General features: G+C 31.5%; 1 protein-coding gene across 1 annotated transcript in view; it reads right to left on the reverse strand.

Annotated features, from left to right (window-relative positions):
- Window positions 1–2,694: 2,694 nt before the first annotated feature.
- Window positions 2,695–17,981, reverse strand: part of LOC143071288 (DNA replication complex GINS protein SLD5-like) — a 46,101-nt gene continuing 30,814 nt past the window's right edge. Inside the window, exons 6-7 of the mRNA XM_076245509.1 lie at window positions 5,801–5,891; window positions 2,695–2,864 (exon numbers count right to left, since the gene is read on the reverse strand). Coding sequence (XP_076101624.1) covers window positions 2,768–2,864; window positions 5,801–5,891 — 188 coding nt within the window. The 3' untranslated portion in view covers window positions 2,695–2,767. The remainder of the gene's footprint in view (window positions 2,865–5,800; window positions 5,892–17,981) is intronic.

Consider the following 17,981-nt stretch of genomic DNA (forward strand, 5'->3'; position numbering starts at 1 on the left):
AACTTTATTCCAAATTAACTATTTCCAAAGAAATGTTGTACATTTAAGAGCATTCTTAAGAATTTAGAAGATTTTCATAATGTTATCTCTAAAGTACGTCCGCTTGTGTTTGTCCGTTGAAATCCGGGCAAAAAGATAGGTGTGTCTAACCAAAGGAAAGAAATGTCCCCCCCTCCCTTTCCCTATTTGCCTTTCAACTGGCCACATATGAATTTTTAACAGGTTTTTTTTACAATTGAGAGGTTTAGCTAGTTATAAAACCAGGTTTAAGTTACGTCTCCGATTGGACAGGACCTGCATTACATTCATCATGCCTTTGATGTTGGATCAAATAAACCAATCAGTTAAATAAGAACGTAAGAATGTGATTTTGTTTAAAATTTTGGGTGATCTTTCTTTCAAATGGACAATTAATAATTAGTCCATACCAGTAATGTATTTTTGTCATTTTGTTTCGCCTTATAGGGTTGAATATCCATCTACAATATCTTTCTGTATCTACTTTTTCTGAAAAAAAAGTAATACATCCTTTTTTTCAAAACTTTTTAAAGATTAAAGCTCAAAACACGCAAATGGACAAACCAGAGACATATATACGTGTGTATATATGTCTCTGGACAAACACATGGTGTTAAATTGCAATTCCTCCTATAAGGAATCGACTGTATTTCAGCTATGTTACTTTTTTGTAGATATTATTCTACTAATCATTTCTTACTACTAAGGTTTTCGACAAGAATGAAAAAAAAAGTTTCCATTCAGGTGAAACTTTCTCCCTCAAGGAGTCTGTTAATAATTTCACCCATGTTGACCTCACGGTCACATTTTCAGATCCTCTCTATTACTTTCGGCAAAAAATAGCAAAACTCTACGTTCAGGGGAAATAACTCCTGAAAAGGGTCAATTGACTATATTTCACCATATTGACCTGTTACTCGATCTTATTTTGCTGTTAATGTCCACTTATTAAAGGTACTCTGCTCTCTCTAGTTATATTTTCCTGCAAAAATGTTTCAAGGGAAATTTACTTCTGTTAGGTGAAAATTTACGATTTTAGTCGTATTGACTTATTTGTGTGTGTATTTGTGTTGGGTATTTCTGCTATTTACAATTTCTATTCAGTCTATCTTAGTTTCTGCGAAAAAATGAATACAGTGAACACACGTGTCTTGTTCGCCTTTAAAACTAACTATTGATTTATGTTGAAATTCTTAAAGAAAAAGGTATCATACAACATGAACATTTTAAAAGATCCATTACATAGATAAATCCTATCAGCTAGACATGTAAACCGTACAATTGTTCCATACACCAAATATAGTTGACCTATTGCTTCAATCATGAAACTAACCTTGATATGAGGTTGAGATCAGAGGGACATTAAAATGTTACAAGGAAGCTATATACCAAATATAGTTATAAATTTTCTCATAAGTTACAATTTTACATGACAAAAACACATTTGTTTTCAAGCAGTCACTGAACCACGAAATTGAGGCCAAGGACAATGGACATACAACAGTAAACAAATTAAAAAGAAGGCATCTGAATACAAGGTATGAAGCATACAGTTCTTCGACCTTTTGGAATAGAAAGCTTTAAACAAATAGTTTTCTCTACACCTACCTGATCGTAACCCTTTAATCTCCTATACTGTGAATTTTGTTGTATGCAAGACAAAAGGCAATAATTCCCATTAGGGGTCAGTTGACTATAATCAACCATGTTGACTAGATCTTATTTTGCTGACCAGTTTTGTTCTTTAGTTTTTTGTACTCTGGGTGTCAACACAAATCCTAAAATGGGTAATAGTTGGCATTCAGGGGCAATAAATCCTGATAAGAGTCTGTTGACATATTGCTAGAGTTCACTTTGGCTTTTTTTCAGTTTCTCTCTATTAAAGAAACTTCAACAACATAAAAGCGTGCACATATTCAGTAATTAAGAATTGTAATTCAAGGGCAATAACTCTTGTTAAGGATCAGCTGATTTAAATGTAGATCTTATTTTGCTAATAAATCTATACTCTTGCAAGGTGCTTTCTATCATTTGTATTTTCTTCATTAATGGGTAAAAATCATTCTACTAGAACAATATCATCAATTTTAAAGGGGCAATTTGACCATTTCAGTCATGTTGACTTATTTGTAGGTTTTATTATACTGAAATATATTGTGTCCCATATGCTGTTCATTTTCTTTTGTATTTTGTAGGTACTGATTGGATATTTTTCTGTGTTTTGTATTAATTATAACATCAGTTTTCATTTTATTGTGCTTTGAATGATGTAATGCTGATGTGTACATATTTTTTTTATTGAATTCAAGAAAATTGGTTAAAGCAGAGTTATTGTACAAAATGTTGACTGATGGATGGACTGAGTTTCAGTGTTATGTAACCATGATAGGTGAACAATGTACAACCTTCTATATTGAATAAATATAGGAAGATGTGGTATGAGTGCCAATGAGACAACTTTCCATCCAAGTAACAATCTATAAAAGTAAACCATTATAGGTCAAGGTACGGCCTTCAACAAGGAGCCTTGGCTCCACCGAACAGCAAAATATATAGCTGCCCCAAAAATTACTAGTGTTAAACCATTCAAATGTTTAAACCAACGATCTAATCTATATAAAAACGAGAAACGAGAAACATGAATGAACTACATAAACAGAGGACAACAACTGTACATCAGATTCCTGACTTAGGACAGGTGCAAACATTTGCAGCGGGATGTTTTATTTTAACAATCAAAATAATATAATCATATTAACGTCACAGCACCAGATGATACGAGAGATGCTATTGGTTTATATCGCATGATATGCTGGTCTCCTTTCTGTAAATCTACTATTTCTTCCCTGAAAAATAATAATAATAAGATAATCACTTATATCTATCTAAATTAATTACAGCAATATGTTCAGTGGACTGTGAAATTGGGGTAAAAACTTAGCATTAATATTAGAAAGATCATATCATAGGGAACATGTGTACTAGGTTTCAAATTGATTGGACTTCAACTCCATCAAAAACTACCTTTTCCAAAAACTTTAACACGAAGCGGGACGAGTGGACGGACAAACAGACAACTATCGTAGGTGGGGCATAAAAATACATATAAATATTGTAAACATTTGGAATTTACTGCATTCCAGGAGTCAGTTTCACAAAAGAAACTTACGACCAAGATAGATTGTAAATATACTGATTTGGTCATGACTTATGATCAATCTTAGTCGTACTTAACTTAAAGATTTTCTGTTAGACTGACTCTAGATCTCCATTTTGGACTTTTTAAAATTCTGAATGTATAGTGCTTTGTTTTTGAACTAAAAGGCTAATAATTGCATTATTTCAGAAGTAATGTTTTTGGTCAAATGACTGAAAAAGTACACATGTATTTTCTTTATTTATATCCTTGACAAATGTTTTTATCATTCAAGTAATTACAACAGTTACATAATTCATTAAAGAACCTTAGTGAGCACGCTCACATACCCCACGTCCCCACATTGTCATTGGAGAAATTAAATAAGTATAAGAAAAAAAAATTGTATAAGAAAAAATACTAAATAATAATTTCCTGTCAATATACACATCTACATAGTATGTCCTTATTATCTACAAAATTTCATGAAATTCTGTTGTGTGTTTTCAGAGGAGTTGAGATGACAAACTGTTGCAGAAGTACATTGAAGCAAATAAGTTCAAAGGGGCATAACTCCTACAAAACAAGAATGTGTCCAAAGTACACGGATGCCCCACTCGCACTATCATTTCCCATGCTCAATGGACCGTGAAAATGGGTTAAAAATATAATTAGGCATTAAAATTAGAAAGATCATATCATAGGTAACATTTGTACTAAGTTTCAAGTTGATTGGACTTCAACTTCATCAAAAACTACCTTGACCAAAAACTTTAACCTCAAACTCGCACTTTCATTTTCTATAAAATTGAGAATGGAAATGGGGAATGTGTCAAAGAGACAACAACCCGACCAAATAAAAAACAACAGCAGAGGGTCACCAACAGGTCTTCAATGTAGCGAGAAATTCCCGCACCCGGAGGCGTCCTTCAGCTGGCCCCTAAACAAATATATACTAGTCCAGTGATAATGAACGCCATACTAATTTCCAAATTGTACATCTATGTTCAGTGGGCCGTGAAATTGGGGTCAAAAGTTTAATTTGTCTTTAAAATTAGAAAGATCATATCATAAGGAACATATGTACTAAGTTTCAAGTTGATTTGACTTCAGCTTCATCAAAAACTACCTTTACCAAAAACTTTAACCTGAAGTGGGACAGACGGACGGACGGACGCACAGACCAGAAAACATAATGCCCCTCTACTATCGTAGGTGGGGCATAAAAAATTGAATCGTAATTTCCTGTTGATATGCACATCTACATAGTATGTCCTTATTATCTGAAAAGGTTTCGTGAAATTCTGTTGTGTGGTTTGAGAGGAGTTGCGATAACAAACTGTTGCAGTAGTACATTAAAGTAAATAAGTTCAAAGGGGCGTAACTCCTAGAAAAAAAATTGAATCGCAATTTCCCGTCGATATGCACAACTACATAGTATGTCCTTATTATCTGAAAAGGTTTCGTGAAATTCTGTTGTGTGGTTTGAGAGGAGTTGCGATGACAAACTGTTGCAGTAGTACATTAAAGTTAATAAGTTCAAAGGGGCATAACTCCTAGAATAAAAATTGCATCGCAATTTCCCGTCGATATGCACAACTACATAGTATGTCCTTATTATCTGAAAAGGTTTCGTGAAATTCTGTTGTGTGGTTTGAGAGGAGTTGCGATGACAAACTGTTGCAGTAGTACATTAAAGTAAATAAGTTCAAAGGGGCGTAACTCCTAGAAAAAAAATTGAATCGCAATTTCCCGTCGATATGCACAACTACATAGTATGTCCTTATTATCTGAAAAGGTTTCGTGAAATTCTGTTGTGTGGTTTGAGAGGAGTTGCGATGACAAACTGTTGCAGTAGTACATTAAAGTAAATAAGTTCAAAGGGGCGTAACTCCTAGAAAAAAAATTGAATCGCAATTTCCCGTCGATATGCACAACTACATAGTATGTCCTTATTATCTGAAAAGGTTTCGTGAAATTCTGTTGTGTGGTTTGAGAGGAGTTGTGATGACAAACTGTTGCAGTAGTACATTAAAGTAAATAAGTTCAAAGGGGCGTAACTCCTAGAAAAAAAATTGAATTGCAATTTCCTGTCAATATGCACAACTACATAGTATGTCCTTATTATCTGAAAAGGTTTCACGAAATTCTATTGTGTGGTTTGAGGAGAGTTGCGATGACAAGATACAGGACTGACGGACTGACGGACGTACTGACGGACAACGGACGGACAGGTCAAAAACATTATACCCTCCGCAACCCGTTGCGTGGGGTATAATAATACATAATTTAAACATGTGGTAAATACATGTTCATGTGGGTTTCTTATTGTTGCACTTCACTTATTAATGAGCAAATAACTTTTACTGGAGGCAGTTGTTTGTATGTTTCCCTAACATCCATCTTTAAGGCAATGTAGACAAAACTTTTAAGAAAAAGCCTTAAAAATTCTGTGAGAAGTGTAGCTCCATATTCTTTTATTCAATAAGGCATTCATTTATTTTGATTTTTTTTCTCCCTAAAACTTATAAAGTCTTTTCAATATGTGACAAAAATAAATTTAAATGTATGTGAAATTACTTAATGTTAGAATTAACATCAATGCAGAAAAATATAAGGGCAAACCCAGGTGTAATTATAATTTACCCAGTATCCAATGTTTCTTCTTCTACCAAGACACCATCAGTATCTTCAATAACTTTCATGAAGACATACTTTTCAAGATTTGGCTTTACAGCTGAAAATATATATTTTATAATAATTTATGTTTTCAATAATGATCTGTCAATATACTCAGAGGTTGAGCTGCAATGTCTGACATATGCATTCAAGAAGTTTGATTGGTTTCCTCTACAACAATCATGAGGCATCATCATGATAAATGCTTTTGAAACAGAATATGCCTACAACATTAGATCTAGTATCATCCAGTTTAATTTGAGTTTGAAATACAAGTTTTATCAAAAAAATTACTGAAAAAGCATTTCAAACATCTGCTATTGTAAAAGACTAAAGACTCTTTGAAGAGGGTGGTAAAGGGTTATTTTCGTGCAACGTGATCGCCGTTTTTTATTTCACGTTCATCGTGTTTTTACTTTTTTATTTGACTTTCAGTCGTGCAAGACAGGTGCCTCGTTCAACGTGTTCTGCTTATTTAATTTTACGTGCATCGTGATTTTCAAAGTCTTATTTTGCGTGCTCGGTATTTTTCAAATAAAATTGGCAGGGATCGTCAAGAAATACTTTTTTAAAAGCCGTAAACCAATTATATCATAAATGTGTATACTACTAGGGAATATCAAGTAAAACAAAGAGTTAATATATACAAGAAGACAGACAAGAAAGGTTCACATAAAAGTATTTATTTTTCGTGCAACGTTCATTACAGAAATTATTTCACGTTCAACGTGAAATTATGTCTTATTTCACGTTTTTTTCGTGCAAGTACCCCCCCTTTACCACCCCCTTTGAACAGTAAGGAACAATAATGATAACACGAAATTAAGAAGATTTATTGAAGTTGTTCTGATTAGCAAATTTTAAGCATAAAATAATTGTACTAGAGCAAGAGCGAAAATATTTTGCATGCCTTTGATCGTGTGACGATAATTAAAGCAGCTCATTCACTCTAAAATTTCTTTCCTGGACATTAAATTAATATGTCATATCTCCTCTGAGTCTTACATACCAAATTTTCTGTTAGGTAAACATAAATTAAACTTCAATCATATGCTAAATTTGTGTCTTATGTTATGACACAAACACCTTTTTACGCCAAATAAAATATAATTACAGATAAGAACTAACCTGGAAATAAGCCAAAACATTTATTTAATTTTCATTCATGTTTTATTTCAAATATGGTCGTGGATCAACATCACGTAGTCCTTAAACACATGAATGATGATTGGTTTTTAATACATTTAAATATAATATCCTTTCCAATTGCTTACAGGTTCGGGAAAACTCCAAGAAATTGTTTTAAGAACATATTTGAATCATCTGATTTCCTTGCTGTAAAGACAGAGGATAGAACCATGTATTAACCATTTAAGCAAAATAATAGTGTTGGAAAAACCTGCAGACCTCATGAAATTGAAAATAATAGCAGATTTTTTAGCTTCATAATTTAAATTAAATCTAAATGATTAATTCAGGATTTAGGAGTATTTTTGCTTATTTCATCCACAAGATGATTGTCCCCCTCTGCCAAGCATTTTATAATAACTCTCATGGAGTTACCATTTACAAGTCATGGACCAAACAAAGTTAACTGATTATGCTCCAATTTTTAGTTGAAAGTCTATATGTTCAAGGTCTTTACAGTAATTTATTAGAAACTTAATTTTATCAATGATCAATGAAAATAAGGTTAAGGTCAGATGAACCATATCATGAATGAGATTTTAAAGGAACACTAATCCTGCCAAAAAAGTTGATAACATGGATTCCCAAACACTTCCAAAACAGTACTAATATAAACCCTTTATTTAAATTTCATAAAAATCATACAAGAAATGAAATACAATTTATACTTTCAAGGTGCATAACTTTGAAAATGATTGATCTGCATACACCTTTTGAAACTATCAGACATTTCTAATATATCTTTTGATACAAATTGAAGAATATCAAACCAAAAAAATATGGTACAAGTGAGAGAACACAGATGCCCAGTACTTTTTATATTAGAGACACCATGTTGCAAAAAAAAAAGGGGGGGGGACAAAAACTTGTATTGGCAGCCTTTAGTGCCAACTGAACTACAATATAAGCTATTGCAGTCTTGAAACCCAATACACACTATAACCTTGATATTTGGAAATATTGATTGCCGTCTTTGTTTTTCACTTATCATTGATGATAATACTTATTAATTCCTCGTCAAATCCTTAGAATCAAAGAGAATTATGTAAAAGACTAAATGCACAAGTAGTTCTTGGAACCATTTGATGACTAACAAGTACTTTGTAAAGCTAACATCCCATCTCAATATATGATTATATATATAGTATGGTCAGTGGTCAGGCGATTAATAAGTAAATCCTGGCTAGAATGAATGTGACCAGGTGAGGTGATCAAGTGACCACTGATGAATGGTAGACAGAAGGTCAAACTTTTGTCTGCTGGCCACTGGTCAGTAAGTGGATCAGTACACTAAGTACATAAATTAAAAGTTATCTAAATATAGGAATCTTTAATATATATATGTCTTGTAACAGTACCATATTATAAAACTACATTTATAGTATTTAAATCTGATTTCATCACTGGAGGAAATGGTGTATAAACGACTTAAAGGAAGTTTTTATTGCTGTCTATGTAATTTAAAAAAATGCCTTTAAAATAGCAAATCCTTAGTATGTATGAATAAATAGAAAATCCTTAGAATGTATGAATAAATAGCAAATCCTTAGTATGTATGAATAAATAGCAAATATCAAGAGACTATTTGATCAGGTAAACTAGAAAGAATCATATACGTCTTATTTCAAAATTCAAACACAGGTTCAAATCAATTGCATAAAAATTACACCCCCTCCCCCAAATAAAAAAAAAAACAGACCTTAAGATTAGCATTAAGCATTAAGCAAACACAATTTTATCTTATTCCCCTTGCCCTTTTTACAATGATTCAAATTCAGCTTTATGTTTTTTGTTTTTCTTTAAAAATAACCTATCTTCAATGGTATCGTATCAAGTTTTATTTTGTACCATACCTGGAAGAGTGAACAAATAGTGCTACATGGGCGTGCTTTCAATGTCAACCTTTAATAGTCTAAACATGTTTATTATACAGACATTAAAACAAATGGAAGCTAATAAATCATTTGATTATATCATGTACTTTTATACTAACTTTACTTCTAGGTCCTTTTTTACTTGTAAACGTCATTGACAGAAAAAAAGTCAGACAATCTTACATGTATCCATGCTGTTTTCATTCTTTATACCTGTGAGAACCTTGACTGATTTTTACCTTTTTATGCAACTATAACATGTTCTTTCTCCCACTTTTCTATGTATAATGGGTACATCAATACTGTCAAACAGTACAAGGTAGTGAACAAGCTTGCCTATACCAATGGCATGCTAACTATTCACTGATCAAGATTTAACATTTAAAGGTTACATGCATATATTAGATACAGATGTTATTGTCTGGGATTTATCTTCTCAAACAAATGTAGAAAGTCACACTTATAAACTTTAATTGCAGGTATTCTCGTTCAGGAATGGACCCTTTTTACCTTCCAAATTTGTATGTTATATATATATATTTTTTTTAAAATTCAAAAAACCCCAAATGACAGCCCTAGCTAGACATTACAATTTTCAACTGGTAGTGACAAGTTATGTTTTCTACACTGTATCTCCATATACAGGGTAAATTTTCTTATAGATAATCCCAATTACCCTTTGTGTCAGCATCATTATTCAAAGATATAGATACTTTTGACATGACTTTGAAACTTTGTGGATATAGCAGATCTCAGATGTAATATATTATTATTAAGACAGTATGCATGTAACATCAGCATGTACTCATTGAACACCTTTTATGCCTGCTACCTTTGGTTAACCTAAGTAAATGCAGTGGTGGATCCAGAAGGGGGTTGTTTCCTTGGGCTGGGAACCTCCTTTAAAAAATGGCTAGATCTGCCCTGCTCAAATGTTATAAGCCCTTTACTTTCTTATTTGCAGCTTTCTGTTTCTTCAAGATACAACTAAAATCATACTGTAGTGTAAAAAAAAGATGAAAAAAAATTGAACTAAAGTCTTTTAACTACCTGGTACATTAGTAATGCACAGGTAAAAAAAAAGCCAAAATTAAGTATATGAAAACATTCATTTGGACATAATGATAAAATGTTAGGTGATTGTCCACCTAAGTAAACTTTCCAATCCTATTTAATCTTGATACCATAATTTGTCACAATTGTTAACAGATCTTTTCCCACCATTGGACATTTACACCTTACTATTGTAAAGCATGTCTTTTTTTCTATAAAAGTCACCAGGGCATTAGTAAAAATATCATGCACATAAAGCATGAACTTTCAGTAAATCCTATTTAATCATTTATACAACATAAGACCATTTACTTATACTTAATCTTATTACAATTTAAATCACATTACATAAAGATTGACCATAAAATCATGATCAATAAAAGGAGATGTGGAGTTAACATAAAAGAGACATTCAAGGACAAAAATGAAAAAAAAAAGTTGAAAGGGGATCATACAGTCTTTACTATATTGTCTATAAATAACTACATTCTATTACAAAATATATATGATCACAAATTAAACCTTTTTCATGTTCTATGTATTAAAAATGTATGACAGAAAAAAGGATAACCAACTCAGTTGGGTCGAGGAAAAACAAGAAATGAGAAGTAAGAGGAGAAATCGTGGAAATTGGTCCAATTGATCAGAAAGTAAAAAAATGTTAAAAAAGAAGTTATATCAATATGATAAATTATATGATATAACCTATTTCATTAGTTATACAGGAAGTTAACAAGCCTTCATCAAACATAAAAGAAATAACTTTTTCCTTATTTGTCGCTTATTCACCAAGGTTTCCCTAAAATCAAGGAAATCTTCTATATCAGCCCCATGCATTAGGAAGAAAGACATGATATTTAAAGGAGTAGGTCCGGTAAGGGCCGATTTTGGCCTCAAATTTCAGGTTCATCTAACGAAAGTTTTTGGACACTTTTTAAACACTTAAGTATCTATTTCAATTGATTCGATTAGTGTATGTGACAGATTTTAACTGATTTAGTCATTAAAAATGCTCTGAATCAAGCTTAAATATGAAAAATCTATCAAATATGCCAAAAAACGTCACTTTTCAGATGGTTTTTGTAAAAAATGAAAGTGGCCGCATCCGTGTTCATCCCCAACCTTTATATATGTTTTGTATTTTCATCAAATACAACTTTCATTTCAATATTATGAATGAACACGAATGCGGCCACTTTCATTTTAGACAGAAACCGTCTAAAAATTAACCAAAATGGTAAAATTTTGAAGATTTCAGTAATTTAGCATGACTTAATGATGCTAGAACGCGATATTTGTGCATTGTATTGTCAAAAACGGCTCATACTTATGTAGCAGAAGCCTTTTACTTTCCAAAATATAGCTTAAAGATTACATTTTCTAAAACTGCTATATTTTGGGGCCAAAAAGGGGTCTTACTGAACCTACTCCTTTATCAATTGATAAGATTATTAACTTATCAATTTCTGTATACTGAACCAGAAATTTAAACTTTCATTATTATAAATTATGTCTTTTTCTGCATCCTAACATGGACCAACAATTTCTCATGAAGCAATGCCATTTATGAATGGGGCATTGATTTAACCTTACTTGGTGATAAAAAGCTGTATTAATGCCCTAGACCTAAATTTCAAATAAAGATCAATGATTTAGTAAAATGAGGTTGGATTTAAAAAAAATATATAAACCTTGAAAATTTTGAACGTTCAACAATGAAAGTAAAAGATAATCTTTAGACACACAAACAAATTGTCAAAAGTAAATATGAGTAGTGTGAACATTATCTAAAGTGTTTGTTCGGAAAACAAGCTTGACAAATATATAACTTTATAATGAAGTACTTATAAGATATAGATGTTTATTAGGAAAGGTTATCTCAGGCCACCAGAGGAGGGCAAGGACACCATCAGACAATATTTTGTTACTTGGCACATACAAGGTCATTTCACTTAATGAACTGTCATGAAGATTTCTATATAAACAATAGGCTCCATGGTGACATATTGTCGCTGTCTGTTTGATGTATATTTGTCTTTTTTGGACATTTTCCTGTTTATATAATCCATGATTCACTAATTGACTGGCCCTTTTAAAGCTTACTTTACAGTATAAAATGTTGCTCATTGTTAAATGCCATTCAGTGACCTGTAGTTGAGTTGTTGGTCTCCATTTCCTTTGGTCATTTGGTGGATTAGTTTTATTCAGTTTTGAAGTGTTTAATTCAATATATTAAAGCTTGTGCCATACACCTACCGATCTGCCTTTAAATCAATTTTCTGTAAAGCTTATCAGCTAAATACAGGAATTCAAAAGTAGTTTTTTAATTTGTTACATCAATTGCAGTGAAATTTATTTTGGAGAAGCTGAAAAGAAGCAAGTTATCAATTGCAGGTATCAGCAGAAACAAAACAAGAAGCTAAGATATTCTGAAAATTGGTACATGTTTACATGATCTGAAGCTGAAATAATGACCTCGTTTTATTTGGATGAGGAGGTATGGGTTGGCCGAATAGGGTTATTATTGCTTTAATGCTATGATCTCACACTCAACTAAATAACAGAAAATTAAAAAAAAAAGGTAATGGTGAATTGGATTATTTAAAACAGAAACACATGCCATCTACAACTGTACGTTGTGTCTTCTTTTAGTACAATTTGAAATATTTTAAAAGCAATTCACACTAAATTAATGCTACATGATTTTGAATTTGTTTCATTTTTTTGTAGGTGAGACGAAGAAATAAAACACATACATGTATAGGAATGCTAAGATTCTATAATTAAAGCTCTGTAAACACATCACATAATTATGTGTCCATAGAGGATCATAGAGAAAATGATCACAATGTGTACAAGTAGAGTCTAGTCAGTGTTTGTCTAATGTCAATTTACATTGGGTGAATTCTATGTTGATAGCAGATATCTGATAGTATCTTTGAATTATTCAAACTTTTATTACACTTAGGAGGTGAGAGTTATTCTATAGACATGCCTATTGCTGAAGAATGCTATTCCCCCCCCCCCCCAACGTCTTTTGGTAATTAGTGTTGCTGTATTATTTACTATCCCCAACATATGATCTCTTTTTAATAATAGAAAAGAGATTTAATGAATCTGTTACCGTCATTGACCATGGGATCACTAAATAAACCAGGATATAAATAAAAGTTCATAACACTACTTTTCTTAACCTCAGTGTCTTCATGACGAAAATAGTACAATGTATATGATTTAATACTTTAGAGAGATTTTGTGTAATTGAACCTGATTTGTTCCATTAAATGTCCAATATTTTTTTCCGTTATCTTACCATATTTATCATTCTGGCTAAGGTTACTCAAGACATTAAAGGCATGACGTATTTCTTATTAGGTGAAATAATTGCTATAAAGACAAAGAGGCATGTTCCAAAGATATGTTATTACTAGAAATAAACTTTGGATATTCTTATCCATAGGCCTCTGAAACAGCATCTTATAAAACAATTGTAATATAATTAGAAAGATCGGATTTGGATTCACAAAACCAAATCCCAGCATCTGACAAAACACAAAACAAAGAAACAGCAAATGTATTGCTGTTCTTCAGAATAAAGTCACAGTGGGAGCAAATATAAGCATATGAATAGAACTTATCATACCTTTAACATTTTATATAGTCATACTCATTGCCATGTTAACCACATGATGTAAAGCTCCAATTTTAGACATAAAGATTTTATTTTAAAGTCTTGAAAAAGTAATGATATAGAACTGTTTCATACATTAATGATTCAAAGTATTGTTCTTTTAAAATAAAATCTACAAATTCTTAGTGTGTACAAGCAAAAAGAAAAGAACTAAAAAATATAAATCCAAAAAACACTACGCAGCATTTTCTTAACCTTAACCTTGACCAATAAGTAGTTTAATTATGCATGCCCTTGTAAAACATATATATCTTTAAATCAGTAAAGTACATATCTCAATGGTTTCATTCATTTTAGTTAGTCATGGTTTAAATCAATGACTATCCTTTATCAATATGACCAATAAATAATTAGCAGATAAACCAAAAAAAAAAGTCTTTTGTATGATACATGAATATTTAAATTAAATCCATTTTTATCTGACTCTTATACTAAATTACTTTTTAAGTGAAGAAAAGCTACCCCATACAGCAGACCAACTCTCCTGAAGACAAATAGAGGAAAATGTCAATGACTTAGGTCATAAACAAATAGGTCATAAAATATATAGTTTACTGTGGATTCATTATTATTCGTTGGATACCAATTTTCGTGGATTTCGTGGGTACCGGGAAACCACAAATTTAAATATTCAATGAATTGCAAATTTTCTAAAGGAATATAGGCATACTTTGTCAAAACCACGAAATTAAATATCCACGAATATGCAAGTTTTCCTTAAACCACAATAAAGGGCTGCTCTTTAGCGCATGATACGCCCGTTGCTCTTTTAACTTGTCTTTTATGCTTTAAATGAATTTATATGATCAACTAGAAATATATATACAAATCAAAAGGGATGTTACATTAATATATTCACCAAAGTTTCATAAAATCACCTTTTTTTAAGTATAAAAATTCATTACTTAAGAAAACGTAAAATAATAAAAAATGGAAAGGGAGCTTATGTCAATAGATATAAACAATTTATCAAAGTTGCATAAAATTTTGTGAAAAAGTTAGTTATTGTCCCAAAATTGGAAAATCCCCCCTTTTTTAAGCATAAAAATTCATAACACGGAAATGTAAAATCTGAAATTTATAAAAATTGAAAGGGAGCTTACATCAATAGATATAAACAATTTACCAAAGTTTCATGGACATTGGTGAAAGCCTTTTTGAGTTATTGTCTGAAGTGTTGAAAATCACCCTTTTTTTTTTTATGAATAAGCCCCATAAATCCAAAACTTAAAATCTGAAATTTACAAAAATTGAAAGGGAGCTTACATCAATAGATACAAACAATTCACCAAAGTTTCATGGACATTGGTGAAAGCCTTTTTGAGTTATTGTCCGAAGTGTTGAAAATCCCCCCTTTTTTTATGAATAAAGCCCCATAAATCCAAAACTTAAAATCTGAAATTTAAAAAAAAACGAAAGGGAGCTTACGTCAATAGATATAAACAATTCACTAAAGTTTCATGGAAATTGATGAAAGTATTTTTAGTTATTGTCCGAAGTGTGGACGACGGACGGACGGACAACGGTATACCATAATACGTCCCGTCTAAAAGACGACGGGCGTATAAAAATTGGTACCCACGAAAATAAATGAATCCACAGTATACCAAAAACAGTTCGTGGTCATATAAATACATTATTCAAAACAATATTTATGTACTATATCACAACTAAATCATTTAAAAGGTACAATGTATTTTTAAATTATATGGTGAAAATGTAGGTTTTGAGATTGATTGCACTTAAGTTAGAATAAATTTTCACTTTGGGACTGTAAGGGTTATATTGCTTCTGTGTTTGATAAAGAGCAACAAATAAATACACTAACAGACAAACACAGCTGATTGCTACTCAGCCCCACTTTTGAAGTGGAGCTAGAATAAAATTGTGATTTTAGTAAAAAGAAATGGGGAATGTGTCCATGGGACACAGATGATGCCCCTGCTTGCATATCATATAAATTTATAAAGGGACATAACTTAAGAAAGTAAAAATGACCGTTCCCAAATTTTTTACTTGATCTGTATTTTGTGGTAATAAGCATTGAGTACAAGTTTCATAGCATTTGGTTAAGGCAAACTAAAGTTAGAGAACGGAAACCAATTTTGGGACGTACAGACAGACATACGGAGACATACTGATGGAGGTACAGATGAACAATGGTAAAACTTGATGCCCCCTCCGCCATGGAGGGGGCATAAAAATGCACTTACACATAGATATCTTTATTATAAATATAATGGTTTATTATTTGAACTTATGGTGCCACCTATGAGAAACAATTTCTTTTGACAATGCAGGAATAGTTCAGCAGTAATTATAATTAGACTCAAAATATCAATAATACCAGTAACACTAATCTTCCATCAGCTGAACATATTTTATTAATATGATGCCATTCATGTCCATACAGTGTTTTCAAAGTCTAACTAGGATCAGAACTATAGTCAACCTATATTCCAATTTACTTGGTAAACACACATTTATATCTCTGTCACGTGAGAAAATAAAGCGAACACCAATTGGAAATGTGACTTCTGGGGCAAACTGTGTTCACAGTCATTTTTTAGTCACATGATCATCCTGTTATGCAGTAAATGACATAATCATACATAAGATAAGATAAGATAAGATATTTTTATTTCCAATTATGGGCCCCAAAGGGACAACATCAATAATTTTTTTATAATACAATACAAACAATGAGATAAAAAAAAAAAAAAAAGTTAAACGAGAACTATTTAAGTTCTTAAAGAATACGTAGATAAAGAATCTATAATATGTTGGTTTTTTTTAATACTAATGCATTTTATTACAAGTGTGGTTGATATAGATAACAAACAAGCAGCCCAAAAAGAAAAAAAAAAAAAAGAAAAATAGATATCCACATATGTATAGTACACAAAAAGTTGGATCAATTAAATATATAATAATTAGCCAAAAAGAAAGTAGAAATTAAACATGTCCATGACTCATCCTGTGTCAGCAGCAAATAGGAAAGCATTATGGTTTCCTAAAGGCAGCTGACACCAGGGGACGATACCTTATGGGCCATAGGCATGTTAAATGTATGTAAATGTCTCTTTCCTACCTGTATCAAAAGCAAACAAGGAAGCATCATAGGTAACTTGAATGCAGTTGATACCAGGGGACGATGCCTCAAGGATATAAGAGAACATTTGAATAAATAATATATCTTAACAATTATTTTTTTTTTTAATCGGCTAGTATGTTTGTGATATTCAGATGAATATAATTTTCTATGTCCAATCAAATGTATATACACACATAGATTTCCTTTAACTAATCTTCACTAAGGAAGATGTTTGTATATAAAATTACATATTATTTTAAGTAACTCAACATTTTCTACACTAAATAACCAGATAATTTTGCTTTGACTGTTCATATGATTAAAATAAGAATTATATTGTGCAATACTAGCTAACATACAATTTCTATCATCCTCAAATTTGTTACAATCAAATAGAAAATGAGCCTCATCTTCGACAGTATTGGAAGAACATTTATTACATATTCTGTTAATTACATATATTATCTAACCGCAAATATTTGTTCATTCATTACTTGTGTGTTCTTATTCAAACTTCAGAAGTCAACTTTTTTTTATTTCAAATAACAATCAGAAATGAAAGTGAAAGTAGATGTTAATCATTTTACTGCTTCATGATACAGTCCTGTAAACTTTGTGTTAACATGTTATATACTGCAACTGTGCTATTTGAGCAGTCAAATTGCATTGACCGTATATTCATATGTGATATACAGTCACTGACCGTATATCACCTTTTTTATGACGTTGACAATGCGTTTCCGTAGAGTTTTATTTATGACGTCAATAAAACATACAGGTTCGCGGAAATTTGACGTCTTCCGCTCAAAATTAAGAAATGATGTTTTTTACCCTAAATACTTCATTTAGAACAGTTATAAGAGTTGCAGTATATAAAGAATAACCATACATTGTCTCTAAATATAAAAGTTATTTGTACTCGGCTCGAAACAGCTAGAAATGCTCGGCACAGCCTCGCTTTCTACCTGTTTCTTAGCCTTGTACAAATAACATTGATATTTCGAGACAATGTATGGTTATTCTATATTTACAATAGCATGTACTAGATTATTCAAATATATGGATGTGTCATGTATCAAGGAAAAGTATATATTCACAAAGCTCAGTTATGGTAAATCAGATGATACTTTTACATGTTAACTGTAACATATACCTCAAAAGGATAACCAACATTTTTTTTTATTTGTTGTGCTAATCACACCTGAATTATAATTCAAAGTATTGGAAAACAAAAAGAATCAGTCTTAA

This window comes from Mytilus galloprovincialis, chromosome 4 (assembly GCF_965363235.1).
Source record: "Mytilus galloprovincialis chromosome 4, xbMytGall1.hap1.1, whole genome shotgun sequence".
NCBI classification, from domain to species: Eukaryota; Metazoa; Mollusca; class Bivalvia; order Mytilida; family Mytilidae; genus Mytilus; species Mytilus galloprovincialis.